Source organism: Diabrotica undecimpunctata, chromosome 3 (assembly GCF_040954645.1).
Source record: "Diabrotica undecimpunctata isolate CICGRU chromosome 3, icDiaUnde3, whole genome shotgun sequence".
In the NCBI taxonomy this organism is placed as follows: Eukaryota; Metazoa; Arthropoda; class Insecta; order Coleoptera; family Chrysomelidae; genus Diabrotica; species Diabrotica undecimpunctata.
The window spans coordinates 37,388,941-37,405,820 of NC_092805.1; the positions used below are offsets into that span (position 1 = coordinate 37,388,941).

Here is a 16,880-nt window from a genome sequence, read left to right on the forward strand (position 1 = left end):
TTCAATTTGCTTGAGTTTACCTTGCAATGCACTCTACTTATTCCACCATGCACTCAACACTTTATATTTTATTTCTGACTTGAAGTCACCAGAAGAAACCTCATTAATAAGAATGAAGTCCTGGCTAAAGGATGCTAAGCGGGCTAGTTCATCCGCTTCTTCATTTCCTTGTATACCTGAATGTGATGGAACAAACATTAAGCCAACAGTGATCTTATTATTCTTTGGAGAAATTATTTACCGATGAGTCGGAATTTTCTTCCGACAATGAAGTTTTCACTGCAGAGAGTAAACCTATGTGTTTGCCAAGTTTTCGTATTAATTTGGTGCTTTTGGTTTTCATTTTTATCGATATAGTATGGACGTAATTCCGTCAGAAACTTTATAAGTGCAAAAGAGTCTTCTGAGTACAATTTTGTTACGCTGATTATGTCTTTTGATCCTTGTATATTTTTAAATAGATCCACTACTTGATCGAAGCTTAACAATTGCTTTTCCCTTTCTACATATTCTCTAACTGGTTCTAGTAATGTTTGGATATTTGGTATCTCATCTCTTAAGTTTTTGTCATCAGTTTTGGTTTTTTTCTTTAATTGAAGCTTAGGTTTTGCAAAGTTTTCTTCTGGGGTGGCGTGATTGCATCTTCTAGGGTTATTTTTCCGGTTGCTTTGTTTAAAGTTATCTGGGGATCGTGAGAATTCATATATGTATTTTTATTTGGAGGTAAGTGTTGACTTGTTTCGGGTGAGGTTGATTTATGTTTTTGGATATTAGAGGATGACTCAGACGATGTAGGTGTTGTGATTGTAGTGTTAACTGAAGAAGTGGTTAAATGTATAGATGTATTTTGTAGTGAGCATTGTTGGGTCTGGTTTATTGATAAATTTGGGATTGCTACTGTTTGTAATATGGTTTGAAAAGACGTAGTAAGTGTGGAGGGAGTGGTATTTGAGATTGTGGGAGTATTTTGTAGATTATCTTGTTGAGTATGATTTATTGATGAATTTTCTCTCATTTCTGTTTGCATTGCACTATCATTGTGAGGATGGTTAGAAGGTGAAATATTTGGACAATTAGCTGCCTGGTGTCCAGTTAATTTGCATTTGAAACATGTTTCGTTTTGGGCTATAAATATACGGTATAATGTTTGTTCTAATTCAATGATAAAAGATTCAGGTAGTACAAAGTTGTATGGAAAAGATGAAACGAAAATTTGTCTTCGGAAGCTTAGAATATGACTGAAGGCAGGATTGGTTGCTCCTATCCGTAGGTATGATATGTCTAAGAGAGGATTTAAACCTAGTTTTAATAATTTGTCCATTATTAACTTAGAATGTATGCTTGGACATGCATTGGACAGAATTAAGCGGACTGATGGAGTTATTAATCTTCTCGCTTCTAGTATATTCCATTTACTATTCTATCTTCTTCTTCTACTATCTTCTTTGTTTCTGTTATGAATTTATCTACTAGGTTTTTAGATAATACGGGGGATAATACCGTTTGATATACGGGATGCGAAAATTATATTTTTTGGTTCTATATGCTGACTCAATCCTTCAAGATAGTCATTAATTGTACAATTATCTAGAGTGTTAAGTTGAATCGCTTGATCTCTGTTTGGGATTAATATACTACGTGGTTGACTAACTGCTTTTGAGTATGATGCATTTTGTGGTAGCTGACTGGAAGATGACATCTTTTAAATGGATTTAAAATCCGACTAAAACCGATGCTGTTTTACAGCTTTCGCTGTAATAGCAGTTCATGGAAATTGGATAATACTTATAACTAATTGCAGTGATTTACTTAAATATCTAAATACAAATAGATGAAAAAAGTATATTTTATCTACTCACGACTCCAATATTCAGTATACAAATCACTTTCACTTAGTTTTTTACTTAATTACTTTTCTTTAAATTTACTTCAATAATTACTATTTAACTAGCACGTTAATGAGTGCCTAAAACACGTCTTTCTCGCTTGCTGGTCAAACATTGACCCCAATGTAAACCTTTTAAATAAACATAAAGGATTTTTGTAAAAGAAAATTTTTTGTTTATAAAAAATAATAAAAGTGAGATCCATTTAAAACAAGTTAATCTATTTTGCTTGTATAAGATTGTGTTAAAGGCAGTTAGTATATTTTGTTCACATTTAGTATTAACGATACAACACGATATAACACTAATCAAACTGTCAAAATTATTATTTTTTTATTTACTTTGATAGATTCTCCTATTATATCAAATGAAAATCTGGAAAGCGTACAAACAATGTCTACCCAATTTGTAGAAAAAAGCTCAAAAAACACCATCAGTACATACTTACTTATACTATGTGGAGTTGTTATTTTAATGTCGTATTTACAAATGTTATGGAGAAAGAAGCGTTTATACTGGTACTATTACAAAACTCAAGGTCCCATTGGTCTTCCATTTATTGGTATAGGTTATAAATTTGTAGCACTAGATATGAGTGGTGAGTATAAAATTTGTAGTAATAAACTTCTACTTAGTATACAGGGTGAGTCATGAGGAACTTTACATACTTCTACCATATGTAGAGTCCCTCAGGGAGCATATCATGTGGCCACTAAAAAATGTCAACTCCTCTTCTTTATTAATTAACAGGGTGATTTGTGTAATTGGCCATTTATTTCATTTTACTGTAGTGTTTATACGGCTCATTTGATTTTTTTAATTTTTGCATGGTACACTACTATCAAGCATTTGACTGGTATTAGCTAAACTAAAAAATTCCAGGACTGGCTTTGGAAAAATTAATTTAGGGATTCGTATTAAATATTACACCCTTTATAATTTTTTTTTTAAATGCAATAAGTGATTTTCAAACTACATAAATAGCCAATGAAAACGACATATGCGACAATGTTGTCGCACTTTTATTAAATTTTTAGTGAACGATCAAATCTTACCAAAAATAGAACAACCATAATGAAGTATCAAATTATAAGGTATTAATTTAAACAAATGTTATAAATTTCAAACATTTTAATTAAAATGAGTTCCTACAACATTATCTAATACGTAGAAAATTAACATCTTTACTGTCACTTTGTATTATCTCTACGATAGAATCAATTGTTTTTCAATTTTAAATTTTTACTCATAGATCGTATTGGGGCATTATTTTCGATAAATAATAAATTAAATTGATTAAAAAGTCAAACCTCTCGTATGTGTTAGTTTTTGTTGATTGTAAATGATTAAAATTTTAAGTCAAATAATAATACATTGCATCAACTGTACTAAATAAAAATAAATCTAAAAAAGTTTAAAATGAAGGTTGGCGTTGACCGTTTGACGTTTATTATCAATTGTTATTTATGTGTACAAGAATACATATTTCTTCTGTCATATCTACGTTAAGTACATTGTGTTAGTTTTGGTAGAGCTTTTGTTACTTTCGTTCAAAATGCCACATCAGTTTTCGACCACAGAATATGCAGACATAATATTTCTTTATGGATTCTGTAATGGGAATGGTAGGGCTGCTAGTAGAGAATATCGCAGGAGATTTCCTAATCGTCGAACTCCCAGTCATCCAACATTTGGGTCAGTTCTTAATTATTTGCGAGAAAATGGCACTTTTCCTAGTAGAACAACAGAGCGACATGTAGATGAAGCGCAGGAAGATGACATTATGGACGCTGTTACTATGAACCCTAAAATAAGCACTAGACAAGTAAGTCGAGAACTCAATGTTACTCAATCAAAAGTAAGTAGAGTCTTACAAAAAAATAATCTATACCCATATCACATTCAAATGGTTCAGCGATTACATGCTGGAGATGAGATCGATAGGTTGGAATTTTGTAGATGGATTAACAATAATCGACCAACGCTATACAGGACACTATTTACAGATAAAGCCCAATTTACCAGAGACGGGATAAATAATTCACGAAATTCACATGTGTGGGCAGAAGAAAATCCCCATGCTATTCGAGAACGTCGTTCTCAGTTAAGGTTTTCGGTTAACGTGTGGATTGGTGTCATAAATAACCAATTAGTAGGTCCTCACTTTTTTGATGGTCCTTTAACAGGGCAGGTCTATTTGAACTTTCTACAAAATATTTTGCCGAATTTGCTTGCCAACGCGAACGTTGCTATCCGAGGGATGTATTTTCAGCATGATGGGGCACCCCCACACTTTTTACTGGCAGTGAGACAACATCTCAATAATGTTTATGGCAACAGGTGGATAGGACGTGCAGGTCCTATTTCGTGGCCTTCAAGATCCCCTGATTTCAATCCCGTTGATTACCATATTTGGGGACGATTGAAGCAACTAGTTTACGCAGTGAATATTAATAACCGACAACAATTAATTGATAGAATTATACATTGTTGTAATACTATTAGAAACGATCCCCAGAGTATCCGTAATTCAATACGTCAATTAACAATTCGGCAACAAAAATGTGTACAGGCTGCAGGGTTCCATTTCGAAAATCTATTTTAAATTATTTTTATTTTGTTACTATTATTGTATCTTTTCCAGTTCTAATTTATGGGTTTATCATAACTATGTACATATTTTTAGCTTTTTTTTTAAATTGTTCTTCGTTATTGTTAGTAGTTACTGTTTTTTGTTGTGCAATGACTCAGTTTATCATTTTAATTAAAATTTTTGAAATTTATAACATTTGTTTAAATTAATACCTTATAATTTGATACTTCATTATGGTTGTTCTATTTTTGATAAGATTTGATCGTTCACTAAAAATTTAATAAAAGTGCGACAACATTGTCGCATATGTCCATTTTCATTGGCTATTTATGTAGTTTGAAAATCACTTATTGCATTTTAAAAAAAAATATATACAGGGTGTAATATTTAATACGAATCCCTAAATTAATTTTTCCATAGCCAGTCCTGGAATTTTTTAGTTTAGCTAATACCAGTCGAATGCTTGATAGTAGTGTACTGTATCATGCAAAAATTTAAAAAATCAAATGAGCCGTATAAACACTACAGTAAAATGAAATAAATGGTCAATTACACAAATCACCCTGTTAATTAATAAAGAAGAGGAGTTGACATTTTTTAGTGGCCACATGATATGCTCCCTGAGTGACTCTACATATGGTTGAAGTATGTAAAGTTCCTCATGACTCACCCTGTATAATATGAATTATTAACAATGTTATTTTAAAATTAATCGGTTAAAAACCTCTTGGTTTTGTTCTTGTTTTGTTAGATAAGAAATTGGTTTAAGAAAGTATACGACTATTTCAGTTAAAAGGCAACATCCAACAGTGTCGTGTCCAACACAGATGTATAGGAAGACCGAAGCCGAATATTCAACTGCGACGAGACAGCGTTTTTCATAGCTCCACAGGACAAACAAGTGTTAGTTAACAGAGGGTCTAAAACCATATTACCGTATTAGCGTTGATTGAATAATCCAAAGTTATTCCTTCTCCCAAAGAATAATCCTTTGAGTTATTCAATCAACGGTATTAGTAACAATATCCGCTAGTGGAGATATCCCACCACCAATGGTTTTATTTTCCTATACAAGGCTACCAAAACATTTAGTTTCAACTATGCCAATAGGTTGGGGTATCGGATGCAATGAAAAAGGAAGGATGAATATAGAAACGTTTTATGAGTATGTCGCAAACTGTTTTAATAAATGGTTGAATAAAAAAAACATTAAGCGACATGTCGTGTTATTTTTGATGGACATGTTTTCCATATATTTCTGGCATTGACCGTGTCTTGTCGTGAAAACTGAATTGTTTTGGTAGCACTGGTTTCAAATTCCACCGATCTGTCAAAGCTACGTGACGCAAAAGAGTTAATGACTTCTTCAATAAACTTCGTGAATATTTTATTTATAATTGATTCTATGAAAAAAAAAACAAATTAACCTATTCAATTCTTTTTACTTTAAGGAACTTACTTATATTCCTTAAAATTAAAAAATCTCAAAGAAAAATTTAAGATTTTCCTCAATGGAAAAATCATGGCAACATATTTATTTATTTACTAGTGGACCCGACAGACTTCGTTCTGTCTAATAGATTCGGAATATGGCAGTTTATTTCTTTAATTCTCCTGAACAGAACCGTCAACATGATAATAGGGCGGTGTGTGAGGGTCAGCTCGGGTGACCTAAGTATCTTCGCTTGCAGAACTTTGACAACCCTTTTGGACCCACAAAAACCCGGACTAGGATATCTGCCATTGAGAATAATGAAATAAAACGTATATAAGTATTTTCAGTAATCGCTTTATTGTAAATCAAGTGAATCATAATTATTAACAAAAATCTGTTTTATTTTTAATCTGTTTTATCTTTATGATATACATGTTTTTTGTTTTATTACCTGGTGAATATACAAACAAATCTGATGGTTTTCCAACACGGGAGCAGGCAACATACAATTGACCATGTGCCTAATGATTGCCCTTAGGACTTATTTATGGTCATGGCAAAAGCCAGCCCCACTGGAAACTGTAGTCGTTTAAATTCAAATGGTACATCCGTCGGAATCATTGGGATGCGTGGTATCAAAACGTCTTCTTCTTTATACTTTCCTTTCAATACAGTTGATTCTATCACGTTGTTCAATAATTTTTTTATCGCTAACCGTGTGCCGTTGCAAAGATGCGGTTGGTTGATATTTCTCAACATTATAACTACCGATTCAACCTTTAATTGAAGATTGTGAGGTGGCAATCCTGGTAAATCCAGCGAGTTTAAAAATTCAGACGGATAGTTGACGACATCATCTTGGTTAGTAGCTGAATCAAATGATTTATATATCCTCAATTCGCTTTTAATTTGTTCTTGAATTTTGAAATTTAATTCATTTAAATTATGTTTTTTGCAACCAATATAGCCCGTTCGCTAAACCAATCATGGTTTCTGTAATTTTGAGCAACATCTGGAAACACCTTTTGAATAAATTCATCTTTTGATTGAGTTAACTGGCAAAAACTTTGAGGAAAGTATATGCAACCAGTCAATTGCGATTACGTTTGCACGTAAATATGATGAACAAATCTGCTGTACCATAATGACGAACATATGACATGGCATCTTGAGCATATTCATGCATATGTCGAGGGCTTCCGATGTATATTGCTGAAAGAATAGTCATCCGACCAACATTCTGTGCATTTCCATCAGTATTAGTCGCATCTCGAAGGTGAATATACTCTTCAGATCTGAGTTTGGTCTGATTCAACCTGATGAATGTTAATCTCTCCGTTTCAATTTTAACAGACATGTCTACAACATACTTGTGATATAATCGCCGACATTTGAGTATGCGATTGTCTTCATTTTCCTGAATCATTAGGCGGTATGAATAATAGTTCATTGAAATGACTTTTTTGTTGGTTTCAGAACCTGAAAATAGATTTTTGTTTTCATAACATTGAAAATAAAAAAAAAAATAATATAGTGAATGATAATATATCTCCATAGCTAAACTAATATTTCAATTACCTGTAATGGGATTTATCATCTTGTTTGAGAAATCATAGCCATCTTCACCTTGCCAAAATATAATGGGATATTGCAGTGCGTCATATGAGCGATGTGTTTCCTTTATACGTTGTAATTGATCATTCCGACGATGTAAAACAATACCAACGATGGCAACTTCATCAATAGTTGGTGCATTAAAATATCTAGCATGTTGGCCAACAGGTGTTTTATCAGCTCTGATTACAATTTTGTGATTATCAGATGACATCAGATCCAGTGCAGTTTTAAACAATGTAATCAATTGATTGTGTTTATGAAATAAAGTTTGTAATTGTTCTATAATAGACCTCTTTAGTGAATTGTTATGTGAACAACGCATAACAATTTCTTGTGGTGAATTGCCCATGAAATAAATTTGCAGTAATTTGTAATTGCTATCTGACACTGGTAACAGTGAACCTGCTCTATGATATATTTGGCCTTGTATCTGTAAATTAAAGAAAAAATGATTTGATCAAAATATAAATAATATTTTTTTCTAAAAAGTATATCTGTCTCCTAATTTGAATCACCAAATAATAACTGATATGCTTAGGTATGTCAATATGTAATAATTAGTTGAAACTAATATCCATCATGAAATAATTATATTGTGTTTCAAAATAATAAAAGTGTTGCTAATACTGAATCATCAAATAATATTATGACTAGGTAATATATTTCTTGGGGATTAGGGAACTGAAGGTTAATGACACATCTTTACTTAGTTAACACGAAATTTTGTTCACTAAAATAATAATGATTAACTGCTATAATACATACCTTAAAAGTTGGCATGAAATTTTCCCGAACTACGTTTGTTGTCCCAAATGACGTCATTTGAAAGCAATTGTTATATTGTTGGATATTTGACAAAAAGTGTAAGGAAACTGGTCCTATTCCTGAAACCAATGAGTACAATGGCTCTGGTGGTGGATCCAATAGTATCAATTTCACTTTCCCATTTGCACAACACAATCCATTGGCTTCATTTTTGTATTTCAATGCCTTACAATGAGAGCAAACCAAGTTCATAGTTCCAATATATCCTACATTGGTAGTTACTGTAGTCAATTGACAAATCGTAATTGAAAGCAGCTCAATTCAAACTTGTGCGATTATTAGTTAAATCTCTCGCTTTCTCTTCTTTCACGTTTATTTCGGTTGTTACGTTCTTGTGCAGTATGATTAGATCGGTAATTAGTTTCGTTTGTAGCATTTCGAGTTCTTCTACCTAAATTACTTCGTCTTATAGGAGGCATATTGAATATACTTAATAATAATTAATCACAGGTATTAAAACACTGCACAAAACACAATATAAAACAATCAGTCAAAAATAAATCGAAGAAAACTGGAGAATTTGTTTCGTTTATCAAGTTGAAAAAAGAAAACTAAGTAGATAAGGTAACAGAAAATCCAAGAAAAGCAACACGTGTGTGTAAACCAATGTACACCGGCAAATTGACAGGTTGTTGTTGTCTGTGAAATCTCTACTTTGTCTGTGAAAGAGAATATAATCAAAGAGGATATAACACTACGTTTTAGTTTTTTTAACTTTTTTTAATTTGATATAACTTTGAGTCAAGTCCTTTAAGCCAAAATAATGTTGTATGCGTATAGAGTATATTAAATTAGTAATAAATAATTTATTAAAGATAATAAACACTTTTTAACGCTGTTTTTTTGACATATGAAACGCAGTGAAAACTGATGCAATTTAAGTCGCGTTCCGAAACTAAAACAAAAGAAAGAATATTGCGAGGCTAATCAAATCTATAGCTATTACATTTTTTTAATTTTAAATTTAGTCGGGTTCACGATAGTATCACTTTTGTGTGAACGCATTAGATCCTCCAACGCGAACACGCACACACATTTGATTGAATTTGAACTTTGTGCAGCGACAATAAAGCGCAAATTGACTCTTCGACGTTGGGAACACACCTACATTGTTTAGACAACAGTGAGTACTTGTAATTTAATATAAACTTTATTGAATAGCAATAAAGTTCAAATTGACTCTACATTTAGTTAGAAAATATTTGTATGGGAGCTTTTTTAGAAAAAAAAAAAGAAAAGGGCTGATTTAGGGTTTTCCCAGAAATTATTCAATTTTTCTCACCGTAAAAACCATCCTTAGACTTCAAGGAACATTTTTAAAAAAATTGTTAAGATTGGTCCATGCGTTGTTGAGTTATGAGCTTACCAACACATTTACGATTCATTTTTATATTATAGATTATTACTTATGTATTTAACACTTTAAACAAATTATAAAAAAATATATTTTTTTTTGTAAAATACTTATATTAAACTTAAAATTCAAATAAATAATTAACAATTTCGAAAAATGGCGATTTTAACGGTTTTCGAGGCTATTTTTCAATAGGTTATACATCGAATTAAAAAAAAAACAAAAAATATGACGTGAAAGTTTACAAACTAGGTTCAAAATGCAAAGTCCATTTTGATTTGATATAGTAAGTCAGTTTAAAATATTCGTGAACAAATTAATATAAAGTTGCGTATAGAGACTTGACAAACATCTAAACTTTAACGTTGAAAACACATTGTTTATTTTTTACATGACAACATGACAAGAACGTTTTAACCTGTGAAAGATTTTTAAGGCATCTTCTATGGATGCCATCTGGCCCAGGACATGTGTTTTTACCAATGTTACACATCTGCCTGACGGTGTCCTTAGTCACAGGGGCCATCATCGGGTGAGGATGTCATGTGCCTGAGGGTAGTAAAATATATCTTCCACTCTCCGTTCGGCTTTTCTTTTGGATCTTTCGCTGAAATTGGGGTTGTTTGGGGAGATGAGGGTTGCCTGTGGTGTATTTTTAAAAGCTTCGGCCTTATCTTGTGGATTGTTGAGGATGACGTTGTTTACTATGAGGTGAGATCGTTTCTGACTTTTTTGTTTCGTTAGGACTTTGAGTTTATTCCAGAATGCAGCACCATCTCGGTAGTCAAGGTCGGAAGTGACACGCATCCACTGTTGTTGTTTCAGCTCGTTCACTTCCAACCTTAACCGCCGAGAGTCTGTTGTACTCTGTTTTGATAAGAGGGTCTCTGAATCTTTTATACTCTCTGAGCATTTTCCTTTTGGATTTGATTTGTGCGATGATGTGCGGTGGAAGAGTTGGAGTATAAGGATTATATTTTGTTTTTGGAATAGCCAGGGCTGAGGCCTCTTGAAGAAGCTTCTCAACTTTGGAAATCCCTGTGTCAACTTTGTTATGTGTTGACATATTGCCTAACTCTGGGAGGTTCTGATTGATGTGTTGTTTATTGATTGATGAAGGTTTAAAGGGGCTAATATATTGTGTTTATTTAAATTATTTATTAATCTGGATAAAATTATAGTATTTCTGGGGCAACTGAAAAATATATGATCTAGGTTTCCTAGAGTCGATGGCAAAAAGGGAATAGGTAGAAAGAGGAAGTTATGGCTGCGAAATATTCGAGACTGGACAAACATGACTGTAGACGAATTATTCCACGTTGCAAAAGACAGAGAAGCTTTTAAAAATGTGGTCGCCAACCTCCGTTAATGGGGACGGCATAGGAAGAAGAAGAAGAAGGTTTCCTTCTTCTGTACAAAATTCACATTGATCATTATCTAAAACCTTAAGTTTAAGTAAATGTTTGGGGTAACAAGCATGTCCAAATCTCAGTCGTGAAGACATAAAAATGTTAGTTTATTTACAAAAAATGTATTTACAACTATACTAGTTTCGTTTATAACAATATGTCACTGGTTTCGTTTATAACAATATGTCAATATCATGGGTTTAAAAATCGAAAGTAACAATTATAAATATTTAAAATCGATTTCCGTTTAACAAAATTTTAAATTACGGCAAAAATATCAGTCCTAGTTATAGGACATCCGTATATAATTCTAAAGAGAAATTGTTTTTTAATTTGATAACTCATTAATATACAGGGTGTTCCATTTAAAATAAGCCTTATATTGCACATTGAATAATCCAATAATGAAACAACAAATTTTGAACACCCTGTAAATATTTGTTTAATAATTAAACATGAAATACATTTAACCAATATCCAACTATTGAGAGGTATAACCAATTTTATTAGAATTTCTTAAATAAGTTAGGAATGAGTCTTCGTTTAAAGCTTTACATTTTAAGAATATTCCACATAACTCAGGACACTCTGTACATAGGTACAGGGAAGTCTTAGGAAACTATACCTAATTTTTTGCTGACAATTAGAAAATGTAATAAAATATAGGATGTCCCATAGGAAAAAATATAACTTTGATACGCCGCACTTTATTGGAACGCCCTGTATATTTCAAAATAATTTTAAAATGTAGCCCTTCTCAACCTTCAAACTATAAATTTAAAAATTTTTTAAAATCTTTTACCGTTTCGCTGTAATCTTCCGTCCCGTTAGTGGTGACTCACCCTGTATATATATATATATATATATATATATATATATATATATATATATATATATATATATATATATAGAAGCAAAAGCTAAGGTAAAAACTTATGAAAACACCCCAGAATTTTCCACTACCAGAGGCGTCCGACAAGTAGACGGAATATCATTAAAGTTCTTCATGCAACTCTAAAAATATATTTAACAAAATGAACTAGCAGAACAAAGGAATATCCATTGATGGAGATTAGCCATCTATGGAGATGCAAGATTTGCAGACATCATTCTGATTGCTAATAATCCTGCAGAAACAGCTAGCCATAAAGTTGGCCTAAAAATGAACTTAACAAAAACAAAAACCATGTTCAACGAGCTAGTGAATGTCCAAGATGTAATAATAAACAACATTGGACTTAAGACAGTAGAAGTGTATGTATACCTTGGACAACTAATACGTAAATCTGGCTCCTTACTCCCAGAAATCAACAGAAGAATGAAACATCTTTTGGTAGAAATGCAGTTATACTCAAATTAAAACTGCCACTCCACCCGAAGAAAAAAGCATTCGATCAGTGTATACTACCAAGCATGTCATACGGCTACGAAACTTTGACACTAAAGATAGAGAAAATATCGAAACTCAAAGTCACTCAATCGCCAATGGAGCGATGCATATAACAAAGAGGGATTAAAGAAGAATAGAATGGATCAGACAAAAAACCGAGGTCACTGATGTATTTCACAGAATTAAATTTTTAAACTGGCAGTGACCGAGACATTTAGCTAGAAGAACTGACAGTAGGTGGTCACTAGAATTACACTGTGGTGTCCAAGTGGCTTCAAGAGACCAAGACGACGTCCAAATTTAAGATGCGACTATGACATAAAGAAACAAGCCGGTATAACATGGCAAAGAAAAGCGAATTTTAGACAATCATGGGCAGATATGAAGAATGAATATGTAAGGGAGGCTACACCATAATCGGTAGAATATGCTGAGAATGATGATAATGATAATATATAAAAGAAATGACCAGAAACAGAAATATTTAAGGACGTACAATACACTACATCACGATGACCATTTACCTTTTAGCGTATCTATTATCATCCATGGTGTCATGTGATATCTCTTATGTCACTATACGTTTATTAATAACGAAGATGCTGTATAATGCCATTTTGCTAGTCGCCTTGTTTGTTTTTTCTATCTTAATATATTCTTTATATACTCCCCTTTCATTTGCTATGCCACATGTTAGGATTCGATCAATTGTTTATTTTGTACTGAACCAGATAGAGCCATTTTTTAAATCAATAAATTAAAATTTGTCTTAAAGTAAATATAGTTTTATCTATAATGTCCTATGATATCTCGTATGTCGCTAGACGTTCATTAACCTTCCAGCGGTCGCGGCCTTTGTACTAACAAGAATGGTCGCGAGTATTTCCTAGATACGCTAAATGCTAATTAGTTATTTTAAGATGTAGGTAATGAAATATTGTAATATTAATACAAAATATATTCGGTGGCAGATTGACACACTGTATTTCTTAATTTTTTTTATTAAATTTCATTAAAAACAACAACGGTCTCATAAATCCCAGATGTCACCTAGATATTGCACAATACACATATTATTGTATCGCAGTTTTGCAATCTTGACAAATATGCTTTGAATGTTCCATACAGATGAATTTCTGACAAATTTCACAGCTAAAGCGCGTGATCCTTAAACGTTTATCATTTTGACAAGGCTTACATCTTCTTTTACTTGCTGTGGCCTCCTCTACTGTCTCAATACCTAATTCTGCTTTTCATTGTGAAATTTTTTCTTTCAGCTCATTTTGAAGGGAGTATTGTGTTCTTCGTTCGACGTATCCTTTCACAAGAGCATTTGAAAGTAGTCGAAGGTATTTTCTTCTAAGTATTTTTTCGGTATTATTGGTGGAATAGATTATATAACTATTAATCGCGGCTACATTTAACATGGAAAAAAATACTACCATCGGCAATCCTCTGGTGTTCCTGCAACATTGTAAGAAGCAAAAAGTTTGTCTACTGTACTTACACCTTCCTTTGCCTTGTTATAGAATGTTATAATCTCGGGTTTCTTTTGGTCACCTGTTTCTGTGTCAATTGATTCGTCATCATGTAGGCTTGAAACTAATATTACGTTTTTATTGCGCTTAGGCACGTAGGAAACAAGAGTCATGTCCTTCCGAAACCCAAAAATACTAGTATTGGGCTAACGCTTTTTTGTAACTTTAAATTCATTGGGAATTTGGGCCTTATTTTTTTTCATCGTTCCTACAAAGGCAATTTTTTTCTCATCAAGATCTTTTATCAAATCAATATCAGAAAACCAGTTGTTAGTGGTCAGTGTTCTCCCCGTATTAAATATAGGTGTTGCCAACCTTTTTACCACCTCTCGTGGTGTGTTACTTATGAAGAATGGGCCATCTGGTTGAGTCCCTTCATAAATTTCCATGTTATAAGTGTAAAAGATGTGAGCGTCAACCATTGCATAAATTTTGATCCCATATTTATTGGGTTTTTTGGTGATGTATTGAATAAAGGAGCATCTTTTACGAAATTCCTCTAGTTTCTCGTCGACTGTAACATTTTTCCCAAGCGAGTAGCATTTTTGGCAATTAGACACAAACTCCTCGAAAATATTCCTTATTGGGGCCAAGCAATCCATTATTTTAGATGGGTAGGTAATAGATGGGTAGGTAATAGATATTATAATAAATCTATTACCCGTGTATCTACCACATACGCGCGACCGCTGGAAGGATAATACTGAAGATACTGTGTAGTGCCCTTTTGGTAGTCGCCTTGTTTGTTTTTTCTATCTAAATATATTTGTTATATACTTCTCTTTCATTTGTTATATCCCATGTTACTTAATTCTTCTATTCTTAAATGTATGTAAAAGTGTGACTCTGATTAACAACGTAATAATCGTTGTAATTTTGCAGTAGAATCTTAGACTATTAGCGATATAATTATTCGAAAACGATTATTTTTAGAGAAAACATGGAAAGTTCATCGAAAAACTATAATGCCAGCTTTTAACCAAAAAATATTAAACTCCTTTCAGGATATATTTTGGGAAAAAGCAGAAATATTTGCGAATTTGCTTCAGAAGGAGGTGAAAAATAAAAATTTAGATCTGTTTACTTTGTTATCTGGCTGCACAATGGATATAGTATGTGGTAAGAATATTATAAACATGATTACTTTCTAACTTGCTCGAATATTATGTTTCATTTCTATTTTAGAAACAGCACTCGGAGTCAATATGCATGTGCAAACCTCAAACGAACTTGGATTTATCATAGCTTTAAATAAGTAAGTTCTATATTTTTAAATTGCGTTGTAATTATTATTGTTTGAATTAACTTCTGTTGTTATGACGTTACTTTGTCTGTTGTTCACTTTTAGACGTTCCTTATTGCTACGTTTTAACAATTCAACCATCTAAATAAAATATTATTTCTGTCAATAAGATTACTCTACTCTCTTATGATATTCAAAAGTCGTTTAAGAATACAGATTGTGCTCCAATTTCTCCCATACTAGTGATATTTGTGTAGTAGCCTTTTTAATCTGATAAGAGTTGTTTTGCGGTACGACATCTGGAGATTCGTTTTTGGTATATGGTGGAAAGTGAAACATAATTTATTAGGCAATTGGTTTTGTATAGATCACCCTCGTTGGTGATATCGGCCTGAACCTATATTATACAACTTGGGCAGATTGGAGTAGGCATATTTTGTGTAGTTGCGAAGTTCATGCCGTATTTTACGAGACCTATTTCTACGCCACCACTTGACGGGTAGACTGTAATTATTCCTAAAGATACTGTGAAAGAATACAACATCAGGTATGTTTAATACTTTTTCTTTTGCACTACAGTAAGCCTATTGTTGATATACAAGCATATATTTGTTTATTCTAAGAATTATATTTTTTTAGTGTAATTTGTAGGCCCTAAACCACCTAATCGATAGAAGTAGCCAGTATTTATTGGTGATGAATACGCTGTTGAAAAGTAAATGTTAGAATCTGTACCTTGATTAAAACCCTTCTGTCCAGAGATTAGGACGTGGTCTTATTTTAGTTTACGTCAAAAAACTATCAAAGATGAAATACACTTTTCAAGGATCCTTGTAAATTTTTAAAGATTTTTTAAGTAGTAGAATAGTTCTGATTCGTATTTCGAAGTGCACAGACGTGTTTTACGGTGGCTAACGATAAAAACGCTAGGATATTATAGATTAAGGTAGTTTATAGTTTTAGTTTAAAAAGAGACAGTTTGAGTGATTAAGATGAGCAGATACAGGGACAGATCCCTATTTGATTTTAAGTACTAAACGTGAAGACCGCTTAGTTATATGAGTAACACAATTTTACCCAATAAGCATAGAAAATCGATTAAAAAGAGGATTTGTAAAGTTATTTTTTTAATTTGTTGCTTAATTATTGTAAAAATTGCTTTAAAAGTCAATTTTTTGAAAATTATTAATACTGAAAAATTCTTGAGAATGAAAAATCGGAGAATATTCTCAAGAGCATTCTGGATATGGAGAATTTTCTAAAAATGAACCATATGGCGAGATTAGGGATTTTGTTAAAGATGAAATGGTGTTCTTTATATATCGCACCCTCAGTGCAAGACTGCAGTAAGTCAGAATAAATAATTTTCGAAATAAAGACGATTTTGTTTATTTTCGTGCTAATATCGGTGAAATAAGACACAAGTTTTAAGAAAAATTATCATTTAATTATGATTTTGCATGCTTTTCAGCCTATATTACATAGCACTACCACATAACCAAAAATAGAAATTTAAATAAAATAATATTAATGCTAAAAAAATTAGGAATTTCAAAGTTACAACACTTTTGCACGGAGAAAATTGTTAAT

At 32.3% G+C, this 16,880-nt stretch overlaps 1 protein-coding gene across 1 annotated transcript in view; it reads left to right on the forward strand.

Moving 5' to 3' along the window:
- Positions 1–16,880, forward strand: part of LOC140436699 (cytochrome P450 4C1-like) — a 61,702-nt gene that overhangs the window by 10,373 nt on the left and 34,449 nt on the right. Inside the window, exons 2-4 of the mRNA XM_072525740.1 lie at positions 2,236–2,484; positions 14,981–15,166; positions 15,233–15,302. Of these exons, the coding sequence (XP_072381841.1) occupies positions 2,236–2,484; positions 14,981–15,166; positions 15,233–15,302 (505 nt within the window). The remainder of the gene's footprint in view (positions 1–2,235; positions 2,485–14,980; positions 15,167–15,232; positions 15,303–16,880) is intronic.